General features: G+C 42.3%; 1 protein-coding gene across 2 annotated transcripts in view; it reads right to left on the bottom strand.

Annotated features, from left to right (window-relative positions):
- Positions 1–4850: 4850 nt before the first annotated feature.
- Positions 4851–27407, bottom strand: part of LOC128462334 (electrogenic sodium bicarbonate cotransporter 1) — a 33945-nt gene continuing 11388 nt past the window's right edge. The window contains exons 4-26 of one of the 2 annotated variants that reach the window (XM_053447692.1): positions 26534–26666; positions 24552–24712; positions 24281–24460; positions 22613–22689; positions 21691–21848; positions 21482–21569; positions 19902–20056; positions 18869–18985; positions 18445–18619; positions 16294–16427; positions 14967–15229; positions 14540–14592; positions 14228–14413; positions 11830–11943; positions 11058–11219; positions 10680–10858; positions 9701–9773; positions 9046–9114; positions 8146–8319; positions 7861–8025; positions 7612–7705; positions 7265–7342; positions 4851–7136 (exon numbers count right to left, since the gene is read on the bottom strand). In XM_053447692.1, coding sequence (XP_053303667.1) covers positions 7299–7342; positions 7612–7705; positions 7861–8025; positions 8146–8319; positions 9046–9114; positions 9701–9773; positions 10680–10858; positions 11058–11219; positions 11830–11943; positions 14228–14413; positions 14540–14592; positions 14967–15229; positions 16294–16427; positions 18445–18619; positions 18869–18985; positions 19902–20056; positions 21482–21569; positions 21691–21848; positions 22613–22689; positions 24281–24460; positions 24552–24712; positions 26534–26666 — 2954 coding nt within the window. In that variant the 3' untranslated portion in view covers positions 4851–7136; positions 7265–7298. The remainder of the gene's footprint in view (positions 7137–7264; positions 7343–7611; positions 7706–7860; positions 8026–8145; positions 8320–9045; positions 9115–9700; positions 9774–10679; positions 10859–11057; positions 11220–11829; positions 11944–14227; positions 14414–14539; positions 14593–14966; positions 15230–16293; positions 16428–18444; positions 18620–18868; positions 18986–19901; positions 20057–21481; positions 21570–21690; positions 21849–22612; positions 22690–24280; positions 24461–24551; positions 24713–26533; positions 26667–27407) is intronic. The other variant, XM_053447693.1, reaches the window with a different exon arrangement.

Below are 27407 nucleotides of genomic sequence, written 5' to 3'. Positions count from 1 at the left end.
AGCGAGGGGTGAGGCAGAGGACCGATGGCACAGGGTGATACCTGACCAATAGGCAGCAGCAGGTTAAGGAGCAGGATTGATGCTTTGTAAGTGGTTAGTGGATATTTGACTTGAGGGGAAATGAAAAAAGGAGGAAGCAACTATCTTATGTGTGGTTGTCACACAAAATATCTCTTTCAGTTTTTGCTGGGTCGGTGTGAAATGCAAAACGCTCAATTAGCACATTAAGATGCCTTTAGCATAAAAGCTGTCAAAATAGTTGACTTAGAGGGAAGCGGGAGGGAGGGAACTCGGTGTCAGCTAGAGTTTATATGAAGTTTATCATTTTAAAAATAGGGTTTCCAGTGCACACTGAACCTATTAATTGCAGCCACATGAAGTTTTAATAACACGTTCAATGCTTTGCAGGGAAAGCGGTTCACAAGTTGTGGTGGCAGAGGCTTATTGTGGCTGTGTTGTCCTTTACGTCAAGGACATGAGATGTGCGATGAAACATTTGACCAATATACCACGCTTGTATTATCTCTTCTTATGCAAGCCATTTCTCCGTGCGAAACTCAGAACCACATATCTGCAGAATACTCCCCCAGCAAAACGTCCAGGAGGCCTTCAGCAGGTGTTTGTGTCTTATCTCCTGGGATTTCACTATTCACTCAGTTCGCACACATAGTTCACATAGGCACACACACAACTAACATAGTGAGCACACACAAACCCAAGGATACAAAAATCACGGGAAGCTTTCATGACAACATTCACTGAGGGTCGCCCCTCATCTTTGAGTGTTTCAGCTCAGTGTGCTTGCTATTAATTTGGCTCGGCTATTATCAGTGATTAGACGATTGAGAAATGTTCTTTCTCACCCACTCTTTGGTTTTCTATATAAAATAGCAAATAGCAAAGAAAAAAGCCATTCATTCTAATTCATTTTATGAGTTTATTCTTTAGTCATCTAAGGTTTTATTCTGCTTTAACTGACGGCGGGGTGACTAAGACTGAAGCAGATTAACACACGTAACGCTGATGGGAGTGTCTCTGGGAGTGTCCCCCTTCAAACGGAGCCACAAGGGAGAGGGTTAGAAAATCCCCCTAGGAATTGGGACACCACTCGCTATGTCATCAGCATTATTAATTAACATTATTATATAAACAACCGTTATCAACAAACATCGTAGCATTGACACATCTCCCTGACAAATTTCCAAAAAATAGTAACTAAGGGTTTTCACTGCTCATCTTGGATCAACCAATCAGCTACTGAGCATCCGTCCTCCTCCGCTGTGCTCACCCCTGTTCTCAACAGGCCCTGTGGAGATCACTCTTCACCTTTTCCTTCTCACACCCCCGCTAAGTTGAGAAGATGTGAAGTTGAATGCTGCACGGTCTCTCTCTTTTTCCTCAACGCTTCACTCTCTCCTCCAGGGTTATAGTATACCGTGAATATGAGCTGCAATGTGACCAAAAACATATTTAAGTACAGTTGCACATTTGATTTTACCCAGATATGCAAAGAGAAAAGCAATAATTCAGAACTATGCAAAATGATGGGACTTCATTTCATAAATGTAACGACGCACATAGATCAACAAGAGAAAATCTACATAATTGTTTTTATGTTGTGGCTGATCTATGTATAAATATGAATAATAATGCGAGGTGGTACCAAGGTTTTCTGTCAGGACAGATGTAAAATCTTGAACAGCTTCACACACAAGATGCAGTCACTGATGGTATACATAGATACCATATATATATAGCTATATAAATATATTCCTACATTTTCAAGTATAATTAATACTGTCATTTGGAAATGTGAGAAATTAAAGTCGGAAATAAAAAAACAATTGACTTATTCCTGTAGTGGACGTCTGTGCTCAGCTCAGTAACAGTTAATAAGTTGACAGTAAACCCGCTGGCTCCTGAAAAACACTGTGCATCCCTCCCAGGACATGGTCACCGAGGTTCATATCAATGTCCTGTCCTCATCTGTCCACTTTCACTGTGGAAGTTCTCAGTCCAGAGGAGACACTCTTTCGATTTCTCCTCCGGGTCCCCGTCTGTCATTTTCTCCCCCACATAAATTGTCCCTCACTTTGCCAGCCGAGGCCATTATCAATTTGATCATTGGCAGTGCTGCAGTTAATAAATATGATCTATAGTAATGTATGCATCACACTGTTAAAAGTAGGACAGATGTTCGCAGGGGTCGGGAGGGTGTTGCACGGCTCAGGTTCCGCTCAGAGACTTTTCTTCGTGATGACAACATCGAAAGTGTGTAATTACGTGATCCTTGAAATAAGGCAAAGAAGAAATAAGCTTTGCCAAATGTACATATGCATGTGCTGTCAAAATAAAGGATCGGATACAGTTTGAAAACTGTGTAAAATGTTCGCTCGCAGTGGAAGCTAATAAGACGAAGAATGGACAATTTAAGAATGAGGGAAAGGAGCAAAAAAATGGCGCTGCAACTACTTTTCCTTTCGACTCTCGAAACCTGTTATTATTCTATTTAAGCTCCGAGAGCAGCAACGGATATTGTTAACCCAGACTTTGTTTATTAGTTGTGTGGTGTTCTTCCAACGCCTCTTTTTTCACCTGGAACCAATGTCCGGTTATTATTTTGTTGTTTTGCTTTGGTGCATAAACCTGACAGTGATTGTAACTAACACACAGTCCTATTCAACACCTTAACAGCCCAAGCTACTATTATTAGATAACAGTATATTATAGCACACTATACTTAGTAAGATAAACATTTTCGTGAAAAAAAGAAAAAGAATGATTATCTTATATCATGATGATGTGACACTTAAATTGGATTATAGTTAAGCGCTCTCATTGTCAGTCAGTCATTTTTCATTTACTCTCTAATCGAACAAAATCAGGCCATTCTGAATCCATTTCTTGTTTGTTTGTTGACTATATCTGACGTCATCGCTGTTTAGCAGCAGTGGAGCAGCTCCCTCTCAGGCACAAAGGAGCAAAATGACATTAAAGGGTCAAAGTATTGGTCTGAAAAGGTCGACAGAGACATACATCAGTACAGAGAACATGAAGTCTGACACGGGGACACCTCCACAAAGGCTGAGAGTCTGGTTCTAACTAATGACCCTCCTGCTGTGAAGCAACGGTCACAGTGACAGTTAATTAGGTCAAACAGAATCTGAATGCATCCACAGGCGTAGGAATTTCATTTTCATCCTTTTCTAGTTCCCAAGGTTCCCAAATGGACAACGACAGTTAATGGAAACACACGGTCAAACCACAGCTACTGATTCACAGTGGTTGATCAATGGTAGTTTTACCTATAGTGGCTTTACTTTACTATTTGCAGCTTCAGACCACATGACTTGTGTGACCAACCTTTATTAGTCTTCATTAACAAACAGGAGTTGTGGGTCCTTTCAAAACTAGTCGACCCTTGAGTTGCTCTTAAAGCTAATATCTGATCTATAGAGCAATAGCACGTGATGAAATAAGTGTAGAGTACAGAGGCCGACTCATTAGTGTGGTTAACCTCCAAAACCACATGCACATGTTCAAATACATTCAATTTATTCAAATACAGCTGCCTTTCCTGCACATACAATTTCCTCAACAGTTCAGTGAAGGCACAATTTGTTTTAGAATTGGTATGGAGTACATAGTGGTAGCTGCACTGTATACAACTGAATCACTAATGCAGCCCTCACATCTCTAGATGTGAGGGCTGCATTACAGTCGTCATGGTGCTCATGGTATTTCATCCACCTTGTCCTTCGAAAGGTTGGAGATATTGCAAGAGTCTTTGCTGTGAAAGTGTTTAACATCAAGGACAATCAAATATATAAAAAACAAGAAGAACTGCCTGCAAAACATCTAATAGTGGAATCAACATCTCTGACACTAACTAGGTTTCAAAGGGGCGGTGCTGCTGTGGTGGGTTACATCACATCACACCACACAGGTGCTTTTCTGCTGTCAGACGCCCTGACACCCAATCTCGTCTCCTATGCAGAAATTATCTTTAACTATAGGTTTCTGCTTGGAATCATTTCTTTTAGAGAGTCACTACTGCCCCCTTGAGCCTGAATGTGATTCAGTGTGGGACTGAACAGGAGGATCAGCCCCTGCGTTCACTTTTATTGCAACTACTATATTTACTTCTATCATTGAAAAGCAATGTTTATCCCTTTCCCTTTCAGTATCAGTAACGGAACATAATCAGACACCTCCCTTCGTGTGCTCTCAGGGTCACATTACTCATATCCAGTCACTTGGGCAACACCTGTAATATCCAATATCATTAAGCTCAGTGGACGTCCAGTAAAAAACACACAAGGAAAAACACGGAGGAGTTAATTACACATTTTGATCTTGGCAATGACACAAGCACAGTGATTCATTGTCATGAGCCAATTAGTTTCATTACAGCCGACACAGAGCCCTTTGATCGTGGAAACTATGCAGCTCTGCCTTTTTCCCCCCCTCTCTGCTGTGAGACTGAGCACTCGCAGTAGGATGTGAGGACGGCATCTGCAGCTTAGATTACACCCGATACATCCACTTAAGAGAAGCACACATGCACTCCACGTGTCTGAATCTCGCACACCAGATGCTTACAGTGCATATACTTTAATTACATTTAACTGGGACTGTTGTGCTTAGAACAGGCACTGGTAAATGTCTAAAAAAAAACAACACTTTGTGGCCTCAGAGCTTATGGGCTATGTCAGCAGGTAACCCGTCTGTAGTGCAGATAATATCAACTTTACTAAATCACACATCAGTTCAAACCTGTCGTTTGAAAACCCATCATTAACAAGCTGCATCTTTCAAACGCTTACAATAAAGTGAAGAACACAGAGAACTGAGTGTTTAAGAATCATCTGGACTGTTTTATTGCTCTCATACAAAAACAACAGTTATAAAAAAAAAAATCCCGCCGACTCTGCTTCCTTCCAAGTAACCCATTGTATCATTTGATGCTTGTATAAAATCGGTTTTTAGATTACGAACAAAAAATACATAGATTATATAATCAGCGGGTCTAAAAATCAAGATTATACAGTTCACAGAACAAAGTGGAAGACAATGTGGTTTTTAGATTTTGGGGTTCGAAGCAACTTTAACGGTCTCGTACTTCACAGCGACACCTACTGATGCGATTTGGAAAAGCAGGAATCAAAAGCCCTTATATTTGCACTACAACTGCACTGATTGTACACGTGATTGTCTTCAAAGAAATACAGAAACATTTCAAAATGGATGGAGATGCATTACATTCAAATGTGCAATAAGAATATCTTAAATTGACTGATTCTATTACAGTGTTTAACTTCAATCAGGGAGAAGAGCACGATAAAGACTTCACACGATATTGCAAAATTTAAGACCTGTGTGTTTCACTGCTCATCGAACCGTCACTACAGAGAATTTAGATGATGATGCATTAACGATTGTCACAGCTAAATAATCGGTTTCATAGTGAAGCCCTTTTTACTCTGCACACTATGAAGCAGGAGTTCTTCCAGGAGCGAAACATTGCATTAGCTCACAGTGATTGTTGATTTTCATTTAAAAAAAAATACACAAAAAACATTAAAAATCAAATAAAAATGTAGTCAAAGATTGAAACATCACATTTTAAATATAATCACATTTCAAAAGGAAAATTCAACTTAAGTAGACTTTGAGGGTTGAATTCTTGGTCAAGATTAAACTGAATCATTCAGGCGGGTGAGAAGGGGACAGGACATCACTTCTGCCCCGTCAGCACATGATAACATTAAATAATGACACTTTATTTAAAGATAATGCCATTTTGTTTTAGTTTCCCTGTGTCTGTACTCAGAAGAGTTTTTAAGATGCGCCTTTTTGGTTGAAAAACTTAAAATCTTAAATTAGGTCATTTTGAGAAAAAACCTGAATAAAATATAATATCTTAGGTGTCGGAACAGGAATCGAAGATCCTATGCAGTGCCAATTGGAAAAAAACAAAATCAGTGTTTGATCACAAATAATTAAAAACAGATGTTAATATCCATATAGTATGCCTGGCACCTACAGTAAAGAGGTAGAGCTACATACAGGTATAATACATCTACAGTATTATCTCCCTACAACAGGAAAATGACAGCAGAGTGGATATAGACCACAGGAAAATGTTTGCACAAATGGGGAAGTAAAAAGTAAAAGCCATAAGTAAGATTCAAGCGTTTAAATAAAATAAATATAATTTAAAAAAAAACGAGGAAAGAAAGAAAAGAAAAGATTTAGAAAACGAGCAGGAGTTCCAGTCTGTATGGTGTTGAAGAAACATTGTATGCTGTTGCGTACGAATCTGCAGCCATGGATGGCTGCTGGATAAATAATATGCGTTTAAAATATGCCCATAGTTACAAAATGAATGTCTGCTCCTGTCTGTGCATAGATGACCTCTCCTAGCCCTTTTGTTCACTGCAAGTATAAAAATGGAGGATTTCACGTGCGTGTCGGCAGCTCTCGCGATTGAGTACAATTAACACCTGCGATATGTCTGAATCTCAAAACTCCAGCAGTTACGAGTCAAAACCTTCAAGAAATATTAGAAATAATTCCTGGAGGGAAAAGAACCGAACTACTATGATCTATGTTCTTTGGAAATAAATTGATAAGACAAAAAGAGCACTTCAGCGCCTGTGGAAATGTAGAGAATTGTATAAAAATTCATGAGTATGTTGTGAAGCCATCTAACCTACATACCCTGCTGCACCTCTTTGATGATTGTACATGTTTAGCCAGATGCTTAATAAATTATTAGCGTACACATGAATATCTTATTAATGTCCCATAAAAACTGCACACACATGACTTTGATGAGCCCTTTTGTTTTCTACGGGGAAATCACGCATACGAAGAACAGTCAAATGGCCCCGTATTAAAATTCAGTACCAGTTTTAGGACAAATGCCTCCATTCCGTTTGAATTTGGCTCTAAAGGAGAGGCTGGGTTTGTTAAATCACGTCGGTTCTGATAGGTTCTTTGGACAAATTCTTTGGACAAATTCATTTCACAGATCAGTGTCGGAGCCCCTCCTCCAGATGAAGCCGTTATCCTCAGTGTTGCGGCCTATTCGAATCTGAGGCAAACCTTTGGTGTACGACCCTCGTTCAAGACTGGAAGGAGGAGAAAGTGAGAGAAGAGCATTAAACGCGACGCCTGGAATCACACAGCGTGAAACACTCAGGTTCTCTCATTTCCCTGTCCGAGGAAATATGCATTGAGGATGCCAGCTGGTACTCACTTACTCAGCCACTGTGGGAGATTCAAAGTAATGCTCAGCATGGCGAGTGCGCGTTAAGGAGAGTCTGTGATTCATCTCCTAAGGGGGGGAAGAGAGAGAGAAAAATAAGACATTTTCAAAAACTTGCATACAAAACCGGGATATTTTAAAAGAAAAAGAAAAAAGGCAAGCACCAACAAAGCTGCTTATAAGCTGTTAATTTTGATAATCGTATTGACATTTCAAGGTAAGAGCAGCTTTGAGTTCACATAAAAAGATGTTAAGGTTGTTGAGTGCATGCAGGAAAGAGTGTTAGAGGGCGAGCAGCGCTTGATGCTACAGAGAAGCAAAAACTGGATTGTACTCACTATCCAAAGACTTATCCCCCAACATGGGCTCCTTTTCCAGCACATCCATAGAGATTTTTATACTGGGGACATTTTCATTGTAGGGGTAGTCAGACTGTGGGAGGAGGGAGGAACATGAACACATTGGGATTTATTTTAAAAGGTGAGGATCTACAGGAGGATGTAGACTATCACACTGGACACATGAAAAGGTAATATGTACTGGTTTGTATTTTAATCTACACATTTAAAATATCAAGGTTTACTTACGAAATCAGCTTCGCTGTCGATGCTTCCCTTCTTCTTGTTTTTCTTCTTCTTCTCATCCTCCTTCTTCTTCTTGTCCTTCTCTGGAATGACGTCGTCCAGATAGCTCAGGTCATGCTGGGAGAACAGGTAGTCCATGGCCTTGCGCACAGCAACCAGAGCCAAGATCTGATAAAAAAAAAAAAAGAATAAATGAAACAGAATATTCCATTTAGCCTCCGTGTCCGGATTTTGAGCCCCACAAGCTTTTGTCCCGTCCGTCCTCCAGTGACTGCAGCAGTTTCTCACCATGACCGGGAAGACAATGGCGGCCACGGTAGACTTGAGGATCCAGAGGAGGGCCAGACACAGGCCCTGGATGAAGGTGAACAGGTGGATGCGTCTCTGGGGGACGTGTCGCAGGTAGATGAGGTCCGGCTGGTGCTTGGCTGGCATCAGGACCAGCAGCAGACGGTCCATGAACTGAAACAGACGGACGGGTTCAGAGCTTGGACACAGTGCAGCCAATCACCATTTGTGTAGTTTACATAAAAATGCTAATTGCTTTTTTGGTCATGATTGTTTCAAAACAAAAGGGAAACGCAAGTGGAATGAGAGTGAAGGTCGTGTTTAACTTTGATCTGTTAGACGTTAACATACGAGTAAATCTTTCAGTCACAAGGAATTAAATTGTTAAATTCAATAATAACTGTCTAGTTCAAGTGCTGCTCCACGACTTTGACACTTCGCCGTCTTTGTTTCGTCTCATGCTTTTGGTGCCAGCTCCACACCAATAGCCTTACGTACATTCCGGTATGTTTTGGACAGGAGAGCCTGTGCTAAGGATGTTGGTTGTTTGTTGGCAGTATTAAGCAAAAACTACAAAACAAACTTCCATTAAACCTGTAAGGAGGATCTGGGAAAAGAGGTGGATTCAGGGATTTTTATGAAGATCCAAATTAAAATTCACATCCAACAGATTCAAATGGGGTTTCATAAGGAGATTGACAGCCTTGGTGGAGGTTTGCGCCTATTCAAATTTTTAGATGTAGCCTTGCTCATTTTAATTTGAGACGTTAAACACAAAAAAGGTTTTGAGTTGATTGAAAACGTCTTTTGCAGAGATGAGCTGAATGATGAAATGAAACGCTGCAGTGTTTATAGTAGAGCAATTGCTTTTAAGTGACAGATTTCTTTCATAAAAGTCACCTGGACACCGTTGAGCGACGCCACGCCCATGTAGAGGAACACACCGTAGAGCACAGGCATGGGAATGAACTGAAAAAAACAGAGCGTGGTTTTAAAAAATTACATAGATGTCGTGGGTATAAACTCAACAATAAAGTGAAAGACATGAAAATCTAACAAATTCGATCATATTGTCAGGTGATTTTTTTTAATTCTAAACAATCTTTCACTGTCCAATGTCACAGCAGGTGGGAAGAATGTGTAGAAATCACCAAAAAAAATGTATTTGAAGTTTTGAATTGGAAAATAATATATAATCTTTTCAAAATGTCAAAGTCAATGTTATAAGCAATAGACAAGACTTCAAAGCACAATCATAAATCTCCACAAGGGGGAGCCCCAGCTGCACCAGTCTCCAGTGTGACTTCACATCTTTTAATCTGGCCTCAGTGAAGGAATGAAAACTCAAGAAGACCACACTCAGCTGCAATCAGAGTTTGGGCGCTGATGAACGTGCTTATTTCACATCGCATTACTTCTACTGTGGGAGTCCCTAATCGGATGAGTAGAAGATCTGAAATTATTTAAAATTTAAGAAGGGTGACAGGAGTTTGTCCTAAGAGAGGAGGACAGTTATCCGTGTTTCCAGGGAAGAATTAAGAAGCCGGAGCGTTACCTTGAGGATGGGGGCCATGAAGACGGAGAGTCCTGTGAGGAGGAACACGAAGATCCCCGTGACCCTTTGCTCCCTGGAGTGAAGGATAGAGGAGAAGAACAAGATTAATCAATAACTCAAAACATCAAAGACAATAGCTCTGAATCTAGACTGAAACACAGTCTGATAACATGCAGCATGTTTCTAAAATGGCAGAATACGCTAAAGAAACAGTTAAAACACACGGTGCACACGCTTAACCTGGTGCAATGAGTGAAGTCCTTTAAGAATGTCTTCGTATATTGTAAACATTTCAATATTATATTAACTTGTAATTGACACTAAGTATTAATTTCCCAGTTGACAGCATGAAGGTAGTCGTCTTCATCATCTATAATGGTCATGTGACCATGACACAATCTTTAACAAATCAGAAATCAGTCCACGTCAAGTTTGACTTTTCATTGTTTTCAGTTCAGTTAATCCATTCTAAAAAACAATTGATACAAATAAAGACACAATTGTAAAATAATTTACAAAGATATTTACTTCTTTACTTTTCGGGGGAAGAAATCTGTTTCTCTTTTCACATCTCCTTTTCTATTCTGGTGCAGTTCTATATATAATTCTGTTCCTAATATTTAATTTTATATAAACTCTTTTTTTATTCCAATGGATTCTGTAAAGCACTCCTCAACCTTGTTAAGAGAAAATAAAGTTTATCGTGATCATTCTCGTAAAATCGATACGTTTTCTAGCTCTACACAACATTTTGTGCAGATTTCGCACACAGCATTGTGGCCCAGGCTCCTACAGACAGTCAGTCTGCCCCCGGCCACTTGCTCAAGGGATCAATAAGATCAATTTAAACCTGGGCATTCAAAGTGAACAATAATCTACCTGGCATAGGTAAAAGCAAACAATACTCTGACTATAATGGATCCATCTCCTCCTTTTCTTTATTTTCCCAGTCATTTTTCTGGCAGCTGCGTGAACTCACCTGACACCCAGGAATTTAGGCTGCTCCCCAGGGGCCGACGTCTTGGTCTCCATTTTCAGAGAGTCGATATGGGCGATGGAGATGACTGTGGCCGCCACGTACCACGGCAGACCCATGAAAGAGCAGATGATCATCAGGATGGCCACCAAGAACAAGTCCAAGTGATAGCCTGCCCCTTTCTGAGAGGAGACACAAGGTTAAGACAGCAGAAGAAGAAGAATGTGCTTCATCAGAATTAAACCACAGATATCATAAATCGCTGACTGCTCCTCATTACCTCAGTATTTCAGAAAATTTTTACAGTCTAATGACCAAATGATGATGGGGTTTACATCCAATAACTTTGACTGAATGAAACTCGGAGGCGGTAGCACCAACCTTGAGTTTGTGCTCCTTCCTGTTGACGATCACCGCGGTGATCTGCTGATCCATGAATATCAGAATGGTGACCAGCAGAGCGGGGAGCATGGCTGCCAGGTACACCCACCAGGGGTTTCCTCCAAAAGGAGGAATAAACCAGCCCCTCTTTGGATTTGTGGGCTGAAAGACAAATAAAAAAAAACAAGACAACACTTTACCATTTCTGCACAAACGCAGTCCGGAACTTTTAGGCGTGAGTAACTGGACATGTGCACAGAAGTCTGGGACGACTGGTGCATCATTACACGACAGAAAGCTGTTAACTAAGACTCTGCGGTCAAACAAGGCTGGCTCTGTGCTTGTACTACAACACCGGCTGTGTTCTCACATCACCTATAATCATGTTGTCATTCGATGCAGGTGCCCGCTCCTCTACCCATCGGTCCCTTTCTCCGTGTCAGGGCGGGCGGGGGTTTAACGCCAGCTGAGGAACATTTGAGCTCAGCAACCTCCATGAACGACTTTGTCTTGGTTTCAGGTAATATGTATCGCTTACTGGGCAAACCACAGAGAAAGCTTTATACTGGGCTTTCAGAGAATTACTGGGGCCTTCTTATACGAACGGGCAGAATTGGAGTTAGAAGAAACTGCGCCCTGCTGACCATTGTCATTCACATTTCAACTCATTCAGTGCAATGACTTCAAGTACACAGTGGATGAATTATGTTATTGAGAGTGTACATGCATATTTCTTTATGGATTAGATGCTCTGCCATGTGTGGTTACGTACCTTGAATTCACTTGGCACTATGAGCTTCGGAGTGTCCACACCGACAAACGCGTCCACGCCGCAGAAGAGGAAAATGGTCAAGATGATCGCAAAGTCACTGATGAGCTTCCTCACCTGGGCGGGGAAACATTAACAGCAGGTTTATTTTTAGACTGTGGTAAAGGGAACAACTGGCTGCAATGAAATGTTTTCACCCCAGTTGGTTTGAAAGCAAAATTCCACAAAAACCTCTTCATGGATTTCCACGAAACCTGGTGGAAGAATGTAGTTTGGGTCAGGGAAAGAACCCATCAAGTATTTGTGGGGATCCGGGATTTATTTTAAACCACTTTCTTTAACACAGCAGCGTTTGATTTCTCAGTGAATAATTCATATTATGGAGCTGATATCTAGGAGTATATGACATTTGTTGCCTTGACGGAGGTATGCACTTGACTGAGTTCCAATCTACATTACATTACATTTAGCTGACGCTTTTATCCAAAGCGACTTACAATAAGTGCATTCAACCCCGAGGGTACGGACCCAGAACAACAAGAATCAAGAAAGTACAATTTCTTCAAAATAAAGCAAAACTACATAGTGCTATAAGTAAGTGCCATTTAAGTGCTACTAAAGTGTTAGTTTTATTAATGGTACAGTCGGAAGAGGTGTGTTTTTAGTTTTCGGCGGAAGATGTGTAAACTTTTTGATGTACGGATGTCGATGGGGAGCTCATTCCACCATCTAGGAGCCAGGACAGCACACAGTCGTGATTTTGATGAGTGTTTAGCTCGCAGTGAGGGAGCAACGAGCCGATTAGCCGGAGCACAGCGGAGTGAGCGTGCTGGGGTGTAACATTTGACCAAGTCCTGGATGTAGACTGGACCTGATCCGTTCACAGCATGGTACGCAAGTACTAGTGTTTTGAACCGGATGGGGGCAGCTACTGGTAGCCAGTGAAGGGAGCGGAGGAGCGGAGTGGTGTGAGTGAATTTAGGTTGGTTAAAAACCAGTCGAGCTGCTGCATTCTGGATGAGCTGCAGAGGTCGGATGGCAGTAGCAGGTAGACCTGCCAGGAGGGAGTTACAGTAGTCTAGGCGTGAGAGGACCAGTGCCTGGACCAGAACCTGCACTGCCTTCTGAGTGAGAAGGGGGCATATTCAATCTATCTCTTCATGCGCTCGACAAAAGCCCTAACCACAGCTAAACTGCAATGTTTTTATGTAAACACGCCGATACTCACCTCGCTGACTGTGCACATCACTGCACGTGCAGTCAGTGCATATATAGCTTGTGAAGTAGACAGTTGCTCAGCAGGTGGTGACTAACAATTGTAACACGTTTTAAACAAAGCCGAAGGCCGATAAATGAGGGATACAAGTGACACTAGTAGAAATACATAATTAAAAGAGCCAAAAAACAAGGGTATGAATTGTAAAAACTTTGGTGACGCCTTAACTTCTTCATCATCATCATCGGGCATTTTTATTATTGACCTATACTTCTGTAAGGCAGTGTCCTAGTCTAGTATGACTTAGTTTAGTGCTGTGGGTAAAGTAAGAGTGCAGGAACAATTTAATCTGATTCACGTTTAATGTCGGAATCCTCAATGTGACCAAATCTTGTTCAGCCAAATATTTGAATATTTCATTTTGGGTAAATTAAGATGACTTTTCTTGACAATCTTTCAATAACTAGTAAGTTATTCAATAACTTGAAGGCTGGATTCTTGAAGTATCAAGTGCATAAATTAAATTACAGAAGTTGGACATTTCTGTATTGTAATCTTATCCTTAGATATTCTAATATTTTCGAATACTGGATTTTCATGAGCTGTTTACCATACCCATCCAAATCAAGGATACGAGCCTTGATTTCGAAAGACACTTTTTGGATTAAACTGCAAGAAAAATTGTTTTTGTGATAACATAAAACTAAGACAAATAATCTAATCTACAAAATGACCCCACACAATTGAATTCCGTTTTACTTTCTTCAGATGAAATGTCCTCTTTACAATGTTTATATCAAACAAGTTTAGGTTGGTTTAAAACATTCCCATCAGCCTCAGCTGTACTTCGTGGACAGTGGGTAAATACCTCAACTAAGACGATAAACACTGTAAACATCATTATTATTAATATTAGGGGTGGGTTTACTGAATTAAGTTTAACTGTAATTTATGGGCCTCGGTTGGAGCCTCCTGCCTTAAACACTGAACAGTGTGAAATCTGACCGTCCCACATCGACACCTGAGCTTGGCGATTACACTGAGAGCCGCTTGGTAAAAGGTGTGTGGTGAACACCACAAACATCTGTAACGGTCACTGAAGCCAACTGTGTCACCACCACTGTGGTTAACTGTTTGGAGTTAGAAAAAAAAGAAATCCAGTGATTAATAGGAGGCATCGCTCACTGTGGTGGGGAAGAAGCGGCTCGTCTTGAACTTCTTCAGGCACATGGAGCAGGTGTAGGTCCCGAAGAACAAGATGAAGGACATCAGGGTGATGTCAGGCACGAAGCCACAGGCCTCTCCCACCAACTGCCCCTTGTATTTCAGACACTGGTCCATGGTCAGGGACGCCCAGGTGGCGTTCGCTGCCTGCAAACACAAGAGGGTTCTTTTCACCAACAAGAAACAATAACTGGAGAAAGCCAGTGAATTGAGCCACAGTTTTGTTCTCTCCACGATATGTGAAAAAAAAAAAAAAAACAGGACACTACATACCACATCAGATCCGTTATTCCAGGCAGTGACGTTAAGGATTTCCGACGAGTTGCCTGGTTAAAGAGATACGATATCTTATCAGCTAAATGAACAACCTCCGATACTTGCAATATCACATTTGATTTCACAAACAGCTCTGCCAAGTAATTTGCGACACAGTCACTGATAGGTGCGTTGAGAAAGTAAACAGTGGTATCTACTGGCTGATACACTTGAGTATCATTTGTTATCTCGACTGTCAACACAGGGAAGCACAAGGGAAAAGCTTTGTTTGACATACACTGGTAACATCGCTGCCAAACCGGACTAAACCATATACGAGGGTTCAGCCTTCACTGTCCCGTGTCAATGGGAACAGTGAACCTGTGATGGTGCCTTGATAATATCAACATGAGCGTAGGGGGCAGAGTGGAGGAAGGCGACCTACCAGGCACGCACTGGCAGCCGTAGAGCGTGGCGAAGTTGTGGTTGAACTCGGAGTTGATGGGGTTGTGGTGGGCCAGCTTGATCATCTTTTTGAACGCGTCGTAGATGAAGATGAAGCTGATGAGCGCGGAGAAGCCCTCCTCGGTGAACCGCGTGAAGTACTGCACCAGGAAGCTGGCGTCCGTGGCGACCAGCACCAGACAGAACACGGCCGACCACAGGCCAATCCACAGCCGGAACTCAAGGTAGTCGAAGCTGTTATCTCTGTGGAAAAGATTCAAATAAGAGTGGTGGTGTTAAAAAGGTTTGGGAATCTTACATTTGGCTCCCGAGGCCTTTGAAATACCACAGTATTGCCTTTGAGGCTATGACTTGCAGAGCTGTTGAATGTAGTTCACGCAACTGCAAAAGGTGAACGACATTAACCTGGATACGATGGAAAAAAGTGTACATCCCGGTTTTGCCAAATGCCGATTTGATGTGAGGACAGGACGCGTGGAATGGAGACAGACAAATGGTAAGCCAAGTTTTATATGCGTTTGTGTGCGTGTGTGAGAGAATTACACCGGAGCTACTGAAACAGCAACGTGAGGCTGGATAATGACCAAAGTTTATCGCCTGCTCAATGAGAACAGGAGGGAGTGAGGAAAAGCATTTGTGAGGTTTGTGAGGTTGCACTACTCCCAGTCGATGGCAGAGCACATCCACCTGTAGAGAATACATATCCACCAGCTGTAGACCGACTCACAGCTGCCACCGACCTGAAGCATGGAAACATTTGCAGAGACATGGACACCGTGACATTCTTCACTCACGGTGGGACATGAAATGAGGGTGAATTATTTATGACGGAACAAAACCATCTCTGGGAGAGGAAGTGGAGGATAAAAGCATTTAATACCAATTGGATACTTTAAAATATGTATCTGTTCAACCTGCACAACTAAGGCAAAATGTATCAAAATATGCAGTGATAGCTTTTCATAGAAACTTCTAATACAGGACTTTGTGCTTTTGGTTAATGTTCTTAATACTAGTTGTAAAATAGGATGTTAGTGGACAGGACAGAACAATCTGTTCCTGTCTGAGATTTATGCTAGGCTAAAATGTGATGGAGGGACATTCTTTAAATAAACAATCCTTAAAGCTCAAGCTGCCAGTTGTAACCGTGAATTATCCATTTGTAGTCACATTGCATTTCTGCGTCACGTTCAGGAGGATAGGATTTCTGTCCTCCGGTCCGGTCGGGAAAAAACAACCATCTATAAATATCTCCCAGGCTGCTTGTGAATATAAAAAGTGACCGGGTTGGATCAGAAGCTACTCACTTGCTGAAGTTGAAGAGGAGCCTCTCGAAGACGAGCACCGGGCCCGTGCTGCTAAGGATGGTCAGGGGCTGACCGGCAAGTAGACAGAACACCGCACCAGTCAGCGCCGTGCCCAGGAAACTTTCCAGCACTCCCTGTAACACACAAAATAACCCATAAAGAGTTAACACACATGCTTAGACTATGATGGAGCACATTCATTGGGTTTAGACGACTCTAAAGCTCAACTCATGGTTAACTTTAAGGCAATTTAGGTTTTTGATCTCACCGAATTTTAACTCCAGCTGTTTATTCATTTTCTTTAAATTAAAATTCATGTTCTGTGCTTTTGCCATTTGTGTATTCTTGGCCTCGTTGAATGTTTTGTTTGTTTCCTATTATCTGCTGTAGTGCACCTGAGGTCTTTACCTCGAAAGCAAAAGCTGAATATGAGATATTGGTTCATCAGTTTTGAGCATTTTCACTTTTTTCCTCTCACACACCTTCTTGAGCCTTTTAAACACTGTTGTGATGATTCTTGCTTGCTCAGCAGGAAGCTATGTCTATACACATCATGCAGCTGCTCTTCTGGCTCATCAGGAAAAGTCGGTTTGATTTCCAGTCATTATCCTTTTGCATACTTGTGTGTGTGTGTGTATTACAAGCTGTATAGACACAGATGAGTAATTGATAAGTACTACAGGCTCTGCTTCTAGGACGCATGTGGAGAGAGGGGTTAAGTGAGGGCAGGGATTCCCTCAGTTGTTCTCCGTGCTTCTGCATCACTCCCCTCTTCCACTCCATGTTGGGGAAGGGGGGGGGGGGGGGAGTCACTGGAAACACGGAGCCATGACGAGGCTGCAGTGGCTCAGTAATCTGGATCTGTGGTTATTTACAGCACGGGCAAATCCCCCGAGGGCTGGTTCTCCACAGGTCTGATAGGACGCAGCTCTTTGGCAGGAGCAGAGGGGCCGAAGCTAGTACACCTTAGTCACTGGACAAGTGTTTACACTCAGCTACCAGGGGCACCAGGCGAGCAGTGCACACTGAACGCTGTGCTGTCAACAGCAGGTAAAGCAGATGGATACAGTATGAGCTGCAAGTTAGCTGCTTATCAGCTGAAGTGACTTCAAAACACGGAGCTATGATGGCGTTGAAAATAAGTGATACATCTGAAAGTGCTAAGTGTTTTACAGTGATGGGATGTTACAAAGTACATTCACTTCATTGTCACTGTACCCTTTTCATGTATCGGCACTTTAACTCCGCGACATACAACTTCATATATCAGTGCTTTCTACTTCACTACTTTTCTTCAATGCGTTAAAGTTTTATATTTTTATACTTTTTTAAAAGAAATCAATAAGAGCAAAATCGGTCCAGTGATCAAATCAGAGTGAGTTCATAACATCAGACTTCGCCCCCTTTACCGGGAGAAAATCGGGCCTGCAGCGGCAGAGAGACCGCTGCCGGGACTAATGATGTCGTAGACCATTGCATTAGGGAACAGGTTGCACTCAACAAGTACTTTTAAAACTTTAAGAATATCTAAAAACAAGTGCCTACTTTTACTCAAGTAGAAAAGTGAATGAGGCACTTTTACTTGAGATTTGTTTATATTTATTTGTAATTTTCTTAAATAAAATGTTGAGTACTGCGCCACTGTTTAGTAAGCTTTTCAAAGCCAACTGTATGTGCATTAGAGATTCCATTTGGATACTTTGGAAACCAAACTGGTGCTACCAGAGAACCAGTAGATGAAGTAATACCAGCAGATTCAGTGCCACCTGAGCACAAATTAAATTCATCTGGATTCATGTCCTAATTTAGGAGAGATTTAGGGACCAAGTTTTATTATGTCATAACACGGGTTGTTGTTTATATAATTAGCCCCATTATATATGTGCTCTGTCAGCAGTTAACTTTGCCAACTTCTTTTTTTCCACACGAATGCCAAGAAAGCCCTCAGCTGCCATAGTTGCAACACATATCAGAGCAGGGAGTTCAACACACGTCAGTAAAAGAAAATGTTTTGCTACGTTTTATCCAGGCTGAAAACAGACCACGTCTATTGCAACAGGAAACTTGCACCAGGATATCTCCACAGAAAAAAAGTCTCAATCGCTATAAATAAAATAAAACGCCACCATAAGGAGTGGGAGGATGGGTTACCTGCATGTTGTCTGTAGCGTCTCCAAGTAAGCCTCCGAATGTGATCGCATTGGTCACAGTGCCCAGATAGATGAACAGGATGGCCGACAGAGACTGGATGTGGATTGCATCGTAGAAGTCACTGGCGAAAAACGGTATCTTCCGCTTGATATCCAGGACAAGACCTCCACAGAACCTGAAAGACAGAAACATTAGAGTCTGCAAAGAAAGAAGGACTTGTTCCAAAAACAATAGTGAATCGCTTTCTTTGTTCTTTATTCGTGTGTAGAACATTTCCTCATCGGAATCTTGCTGAGAGATCAAAGAGCGTTGCACTAAAATATTTTTCCAAATTAGGATTTTTACTTTTCACTCGACATTGACAGTAACCACATCCTATAAGGATCATAATCCGGATGATGATTTCAATCTTAAAGTGAATTACTTTCTCGTCCGCTGAAGCTCCTCTCCGACCTGGTGACCTCCTCCCCCTCCATGTCCTGCATCATGGGGGGCGTCTCCGTTCATATGGGGTGGCTCTCCTCCAGAGTACATGTTCTTCCTTAAAACAGAAAAAGACAAAGTGTCAATATAGTCGAGTACACCGAGAGAAACTAGGACGAAACCTGTGAGTCATAGATTCAGTGTTGTTTTGTTCATCAACCAAATTCAATAAATGTGCCGTCAAATTATCAGTTTTGAAAATGTCTCTCGTAAAAAACGGAATATAAACATTTTATACGACATATAAACATGATTTTACAGAGGTATATGTCACATAGAGCAATACATCTATGGTTTAAATGGTATAGATGCAAGCTTTAGCCCTTTCCAATTATGCTTTGACATAACTGATCCAGTTTAGTGTGATGTGAATTGTCTTTAGTGACATATACACCATATACAGTAGAATGTGTAGCAACAATGCTCTAGCTACATGTTTAATCTGATCTCTATGTCCGCCTGATATCTCTTTAATCCAGAGAAAGTCTAACGTGAACTAAAACTTGATGTAATGTGTGGGATGTTTGAAAAACACATCCTATCAATGAACATTTGAATTCCTAAACATGAGAACTGACTCATTTCGGCACACTCAAGGACTTTGGTCTGGTTTTACCAGCCATTGAGGCTCATGTTTGCTGATGACGAATTGTAGGTAAATATTTTATGTATAATGTTTGTTAGTGAGACAGTTTGTTGACTTTGTGACTCGTTTCCACTCCTGTTGCTTTTGAAAAACGTAACCATTTGCTTATCTAGAATGAAAAACTGTTTTAGTATTTACATACAGGTGTGATTTGTAGCTGCGGATTAAAAGAGGAAACTATCCCTGGTGTGGAGAGACTTTCCAGGCAATGTGATTTTCATGCTGCATGTTCCATGAAACACATTGAATAGATTTATAATATATTTCTTATAGATTTATATGCAGTGACTTCATTCATTTGGATTAGGCTGTGTGGATTAGAGCAGACCTCTTATCTGAGGAAGGCAGCGACTTGGGCGGCTCTATCCTGATGTCAGGGTCCCACTCGCCGGGGGGCAGGACGATGACCTCATCCAGGAACTCCTCGATACCAGCCAGCAAGTCCTCTCTGTTCTTCGCTTTGTAGGCGATGTCATGGAATACCTGCCGACAAACAAACATAACTGGCCTATTAGCAATCGCCTCATCAATAATGTAACATGGGCTTAATTATTCATCCAGGGCTTTGGAGAAGGAACAAAATGCACAATTACATTGGAGAATACTGCCCACAAGGGCTGGGACACAGGCCCAGAGTGAAGCTTAATTTTTTTCTACACTCTTCACAATGTACCCAAATGATGTTTCATCCTTGATGCGTGTCCTGGGACCACATGAACAGACGGGTACAGTACTACCCTCTACAGCACCAACCAAAACACAAGGGTTTGACAAACTCATGTCGCAACCGTCACGGAGAGTCGAGGGGGTAAAGTTTAACTTGAGGAAATCCTGGAAACCACTTCCTATCCTGCTCTGTTGACATACGAGATATACACTCGGAAAAGAGCTGATGCCTGTGGGAATTGGCAAGGCCAGGTGCTGCCAGGATTAGAACATTATTAGCGGCCTGTTGACACTCATGACAACACGGCAAGATTTAGTCAGCAGAAAGAAGTGAAGTGAAGAAAACACTGGCGGCTATCACAGGCCTATAATAGAAAGATGTTAACCACAAACATTGTTAGGTTCAATGCATTTGTGCTGCCAGCACCAAAACAAATTCGTCAACCAGAAGGTTAACACGCAGCTTAACAGTAAAGCTATGGGCCAGGCAAACTGCTGTGATGATTAATACAGCAGTAGCCACAGAGCTGAGATTTGGCAAGAGGACAAGTAGGAGGTGTTGGCAGTCAGCCCAATGCAGCTCTGATGAGATGGAGGCGATTGCAGAACATATATATATTGATCATCAGCTAATGTAGGTCGTCAGCCAACAACACTTTGATCCATACCAACATATTTCAATAACTAGTAGATTGATTCCCAGTGATTTGTGGTCCCCAGAGGATGTATCTTACGGACTCTTCCCTACCTTTCCTCCAGAGCCTGTACCACTGATGAGGTTACCCTTTGAGTTTTCAGCAAATAGCTAATAATTGAAATTATTGCCGTGAAATTTTGTAATACACCTGGTCAAAAACTTACATTTATCTGTAAATACTGCCACACTGCATGTAAAGACATTTTTGCCGCTTTAGTTATATCAACTAAAAGTTTACGCTAGCAGAGTTTATTTGCGATTTATTTACACGGCGTAGAAAGAAAAATATCAGCGTCCCTTCTAGATTTGCACCTTCGAAATCTTAGTGAAGTGTTTTAAAGTCCGAAAGATTAGCCAGGTTGAGATGCCCATTAATCCAGGCTTAATTAGTCCAATCAGAGCCTGAAGACGCATCAACAGTCTATTGGCGGTTAACAAGTATTTGTTGCAAATACACATACCATTAAAACCAGGTCAATCCCTCTGCTCAAGGGTTCATTTTAAAAAGAAAGAGATAGTGACAAATTATAATAAACAAGAGGTACCTCATCTGACATCAGGGTGGCGATGGCTCTTCCAATCTCATGATAAGACTTTGCTTTACCTTTGGGGCCGAGCAGCACAAAGAGAAATCTAACAGGATGAAAAGGAGATGTTTGGGAACATTACATTAAAGTCACAATGCGACTGTTTCACAGTAACTGAATGATGTGTAACTTCAACCCGAGTGATGGCAGCACTTGTACATTCATACCTTGTGGGCACCGGGACCTCGGTAAGAGCCCCCAGCATGACGGCGTGCTGCAGACGAACAAACGCCACGAAGGGGGTTTCCAGGAAGTCAACCTCTCCGACCAGCACGTTGGATGCTTCTGCATCGCGGGGCAGCTTTTTCATGAACTTGTTCTTCAGCTGTTGGGAAAGGGAGAGCAGGACAGAGAGGGGGAACGTGAGGTGAATGACAACAGACAAAATTTGTTACAAGGAGGGTGCATGTGATCTTTTCTGAGATACAGATTAAAAAAAAAGCAGGACATACAGACTGAAACTTCTCTAAATACATTAATGATAGATGACATATCAAATAAGTGCGGTAGTTAAAATGCTGCTGTACCCAGGCAGGGACTGACTGGGTGTCGGATAAGAACAGGGGGTCCACTCCCTTTCCTACAATTATATGTCGAACAACAGCTTGACTTTATGCCACCGAATAAACAGATTTTACCACGAGGGCGTGAAACTGCATCTACAGTCACGTGTATGATCCACACTGCACTCATTTTAGATGCAATAAAAGACACATGAGCTCTGGATGACAGAAAAACGCCTCACTTGCAGGATGACTAACAAATTGACCTCTGAACAAATGAGCGTTTAAAGCCACTTGTTGCAGTTTAACTGCTTCAGCGATGTATCCGTCCACCACACAGCCAGTTTGCCCGGGCATGAGTCAGAGAGAAACTGCATGTGCTGATGATAGAAACTCGCACGACAAAGACGGGAGACTGAGCTTTTGTTGCACCGCGCAGGGAGAGAGCCAGGGGTCTTATCTGACAGTATGTGAGGCTCACAAGCTCGGACACACACGCACACGCACACGCATAGTGCCGCTTTGTGAATGGAACCCATCACCCACTAGGTCGCACATCATCTCTAGAGAGACACAAACACATTACCTGATCCCTCTCCGGCTTGTCAGAGAAGTCACTCAGGCTGTTGGAGGTGAGGTTGCGATGGGCGGTCGTCGGGCTACCTGCAGAGAGATAAAAGACACTGTTGGAATCAAAGAGGCCCGACTGCAGAGCTTCAACTGAGACGCATGGCGGCCAAGGGAGAAGATGAGGCCAAGAAAAGAAGGGCGCCGGGAAAGTACACGGAAAGAGCCAGAAACATCAGGACCGAGCTAAATGTGGCAGGGCTTAAGCTTTAGGACTAACGCCAGATGGTCATTCATTCAAGCACTCCAGGGAGAGGAGAGCCGGGCTACATGGTCTTCTTAGGCACGAGTCAGCAGAAACATGCTTAGGCAACTATTGGCAAGTGTGCGAGAATGTAAACGTACTTACTTACTGGCAATGTAGGAGAACATAGTCTTCCACATTTTATAAATAAACAAAACACAAGCTTGTTAACATGATGGCCTGGATGAGAGTTAAACGCAAGTTCATTTTTTGGGAGGTAGCCATATTTGTTCATGTCCATGCATGCAGCTCTTACAGTGCACGGCAGCACAGGGCTGTACAGTAGTACAAATGTCATTGACTTAACCACTGTAGTACCTTTGAGATAATGTGTGTGTGGGTTTGAAAACGCAGCCGGTTGTTTATGTGGATGGTGAAATTAGGATTTGTGTACCCGTTGTGTGCGAAGTGAAGTGATGATGTATTGCTATTCTACTTGGTAATTGTAGTACGTTGTTAGTAAAAACCATGTCTCCGTCTGTAGGGCCCATACGTCAAACCCTAAATCCCACAATCCCCCCCCCCGTGCATCTACCAATCCAGCTAGAGACGTTACAACTTGATGAATTAACTTTAAGTGGTATTTTTTAGTTCAGAAATCAAACGAGTCCGCAAGGTCTGACAGGGTTAGTAAGTGATGCACACACACAAGTTACCAGGTTGGTTTTTATATATCTACACACATTCTTAATTCATTATAAATATATATATACACATGTCCATCTATGACGATATAAATGTATATAGAGTTGAGTCGCTTATTTGAATATATGTCGTCATTTTTTATACGGTTGTAATGTTATAGCAATAGAGACAAAGTTTATCTGCAACAACGCTTTGAAGTTTGATATTCATGTGCCTTGATAGTAAAAAAAGTCATTAGCTTGTGACATACCAGATTATGTGCACTACACCTGGGATGGTTCTCAGATGTTTACTTGTGCGACATCTTTGTGGCAACGAAACTATGAGCCTCTGTAGCACCAGTGCGATATGCAAAAAAGAAGTTGGCGCACAGCCCTGGAGGGGGTTCCAGAAACACTGCTTTTCATACAGCGTCACCTCACTTACAGAGGTATCCCATGCTGGCGCTCCTCATGACCTCGCATGGTTCCTCTGGGTCTTGTGGGTTTAAACAAGGCACAGGGTGCTCGCGTGCTACTACGCCCCAGATGCAGGAAGTCAGAGGTAGCGTGCAGACCCAGGCAGAAGGAAGGAAAGGAAAGAAAAGGAGAAGGAACACCAGGTTGAGAGGGTGGAAAAAAAGACAAGGAAAAGAGGTTGTATTAGAACAACAGATGTTAGTATAAGAGTTTTCACAAACGAATGACGAGACAAAGACGGTAAAAGTGAAAAGGAATTGATTTCAAGGTTTTTGATTACCATTCTCCTGGTTGGAAAACAGTCTACTCGCACTGGAAACACTCTTTCCAATGTCTGCGAGAGAGCGCAAGTTGGACTTCTTGGTCTGGTGACGGTGCTTCCGAAGCAGCGTGTACATGACCTTCTCCTTCAGTTCCGCCTTCAGCTGACCGCTCTCGATCTGGCTGTCGGTGATGGTCTCTGTTAGAAGGGACAGGTTGGAACCAATTTAATATTTCGAAACATGCTGGTGTTTCGGGTGGTCTTTGGCCCATGCAACCCCACCACTTACCGACCACCTGTGGCAGCGTGGTGGCATCCAGGTCCAGCAGGATCGTGCCCTTCTCGATGCACGTTTTGAGTTCCATCAAGCTGTGCAAGGACAGCGTGGCCACATGAGGCTTGCTCCAGCGCTCGCCTCCCTTTTCCACCTTCTCCTCAAACTTGATCCATCTGGACAGAGGAAGAAACATATTTAGAGAGCTGGACATTTTTTTACGACTGTGTTGGACCTTGCCAAGAAATGTTGCATTTCAGCAGAAAGCCCATATAAAAGAGGGTGTATTATCTTTTTTTTTCTTATCTCGGCCAAGTTCCTGAAAGGCCACTTAATAATATAAACAAGTTTACATAATAGTGGCTTTATAGGTTTATGAACAAATACGGGCTGTGTTCAAAAGCAGAAGAGATGGGTTCTCTTTTCTTTACTAAAACAACCCCACTGTGTTTTGAATTGGAAACATTTCAAGGGGCACGAATAGGGGACGCAGGACAGCGTAGAAATCTAAAACAAATCTCTAGACTTGAGGAAATGCACATCATGCTGGAACGTAAACAGTATTACATGGAGCGGATCACGCACGGTCCAAATCGGAGAAGCAAGACTTTGTCACGGCCACGGAAAGCTTTATATCGGAGTTAAGATTCAGGACAAGGATTCGTTTTTTTAATAATGATGCCTCGCATGCCACCAGTACAAAGAGCCATTCTCCTGAGGCCTGGGGATGGGGTTTCCTCTGAGGATAGAATATCCCTCTGGCGATGGCCGACATGCCTGTGCTCAGCGATCTTAGTGGGAGAGGAGCCTGGTCACGGTGGCCCTGTCGACCTCGAGGAGTTCATTTACTTTCCTTTTATATGTAACTCAAACTTTCACCATCCAATGCCTTATTAAAATCATCTGTGTGAAAATATAGAGATCTCACATATTCAACTTGATCACTGTGAAATTGCGTTGGACTTTCATAAGCAACAGGACTCCACTGATTTAAACACTGTCAGACTCCTTGAAAGCCAACTAAAAGAGAATCAGATTGGATTAACCTGAACCAGAGATTCTCATTTCCTCTTCAAAACCTGACACCTACATTACCCACAATGCACCTCAACCACCCACAGCTCAGTCGAGGATTCGGGTGTTTAATGCTGGGAGAATCTAACGTAGCCTCAAGGTGTCCACCAGTCTCAAGCAGAGTAGAGTGGAGGCCCACAGACCAACTCCACCCCCTCAGGTTTGTCATTTTCAGACATGCAGTCTTCAGACATTAACCAGGCTGACTCAAGTACTGTGACTTGAGGCAAATCCTCAGACTTCACTCAGCTCTGTTTGGAGTTTTGTAAAATGTTTTCCCCCTCCACATACAGAACAAAGAAGTGCGGAAAAAAAAAAAAAAAAACAAAAAAAAAAAACTGTAAACTGACTCACGCGTAAACCTGGTTTTCCCCCTTTAAGATAACATTACAAGAAGTTAATAGAAACATTGGTGCACTTATCTAACAGGGAATAGAAACCCACGTGATCACAATGCTCAACTTCCTCAGCAGCAATACTAACTCTATCTCCATTTGATTACAGCTTCTGTCGTATGTCACATGCAGACAGAAGGCTCCAAAAGCCTACTAGAACATTAATATAAAAGTTGTAATTAGAACCACAATTTGCTGCCAAAGTGTAATGTGCTCTAGAGCTTAGTGTAACTTTGAGGCCTGTTCTGGCTATGTGGGAGTTTCTGCAGTTTCCTGGTCCCACAGAGTAGGTACTACAGATCTCAGTGGGATAAGAATAGACTGGGAGTTCACAGGAGTAGAGCCTATTTCCCTACACATACAAAGTGTGATTATTCATAAAGAGATTGTGTTCCGCTGACTGCACAGGGTTTGCGAGCAAGGACATTTTGTTGACTACACAGCTCAAGGCTCTTGATTTAAAAAAAAAAAAGAAAAAAAGGGGGTGTTGGAGTTTTACATGTCTGATTTGGAAGACGCTGGACTCACCTGGCCGTCTCCTTCCACTCCATCTCCTGCCCGTCCACGGACAGCAGCTCGTCCAGCTCAGTGAAGAGCTGAGGTGGTGGGGGGCCATCGTCCTCCTCCCCCAGGATAAACCTGATCCGCTCGGCTGGAGAAACTGCACGGAGGAAGAGACTTGTTAGGATACAACAAATTAAACCTGTCCAACTTTATATAAGGCCAGCTCTCGTTACCAGGGGCGTTTCAACAGGGAGGGCCAAGCCATTTACCTGGGGCCCCCAGCTGAAAGGGCCCCTCAGAACAGCAGATTACATTGGGCCAAAGCAATAAAAATTGTGCTTAATTCTACAATTGGTGACGCACAGGAGACTGCAGGGACACCATAGTGGGAAGCCGCCCCCCCGTCAGATGATCCGCTCACCGACATTAAGAAGCTAAGATCACCCAGAACAATATCTAATACGTTGTTCTGAAATAAGTTATCGCGCAAAAACTTCCTGATATGACACAGAACTGCTAGATAAAATCAAATAAACAAGATTTGTTTAAGCTTTTTCCCCAAACTGAGCACATAATAAAATTAACTGACTCAACACCGCAACACTGTCAAAAGATCGATGGACAGCCACAGTGATTTATCTTTTTAGCAAAACAAAGGTCCACGTCAGCCTTTCAAACCGCGGACATGATGTATAAACTGTGACACTCGTCTGCAACTTAAAAAGGTGTACCTGTGTTTTGGAAAAACAGTGATTTAAATGTATAAAAGGCAACGCAGGCATCTTTACACGTTTGTTTTGGCCATGCTGATCTACAAAGGGAGGTCAAAACAGCCTCTTCTCGGTTTGAACCCATGAAAGGACAGCTGGTATTTAACCAAGAGGGGAGGAATTTCACA

The sequence above is a fragment of the Pleuronectes platessa genome, chromosome 19, assembly GCF_947347685.1.
Source record: "Pleuronectes platessa chromosome 19, fPlePla1.1, whole genome shotgun sequence".
In the NCBI taxonomy this organism is placed as follows: Eukaryota; Metazoa; Chordata; class Actinopteri; order Pleuronectiformes; family Pleuronectidae; genus Pleuronectes; species Pleuronectes platessa.
The sequence above is the reverse complement of the archived record's forward strand: the minus strand, read 5'-3'. Positions and strand labels throughout refer to the sequence as shown.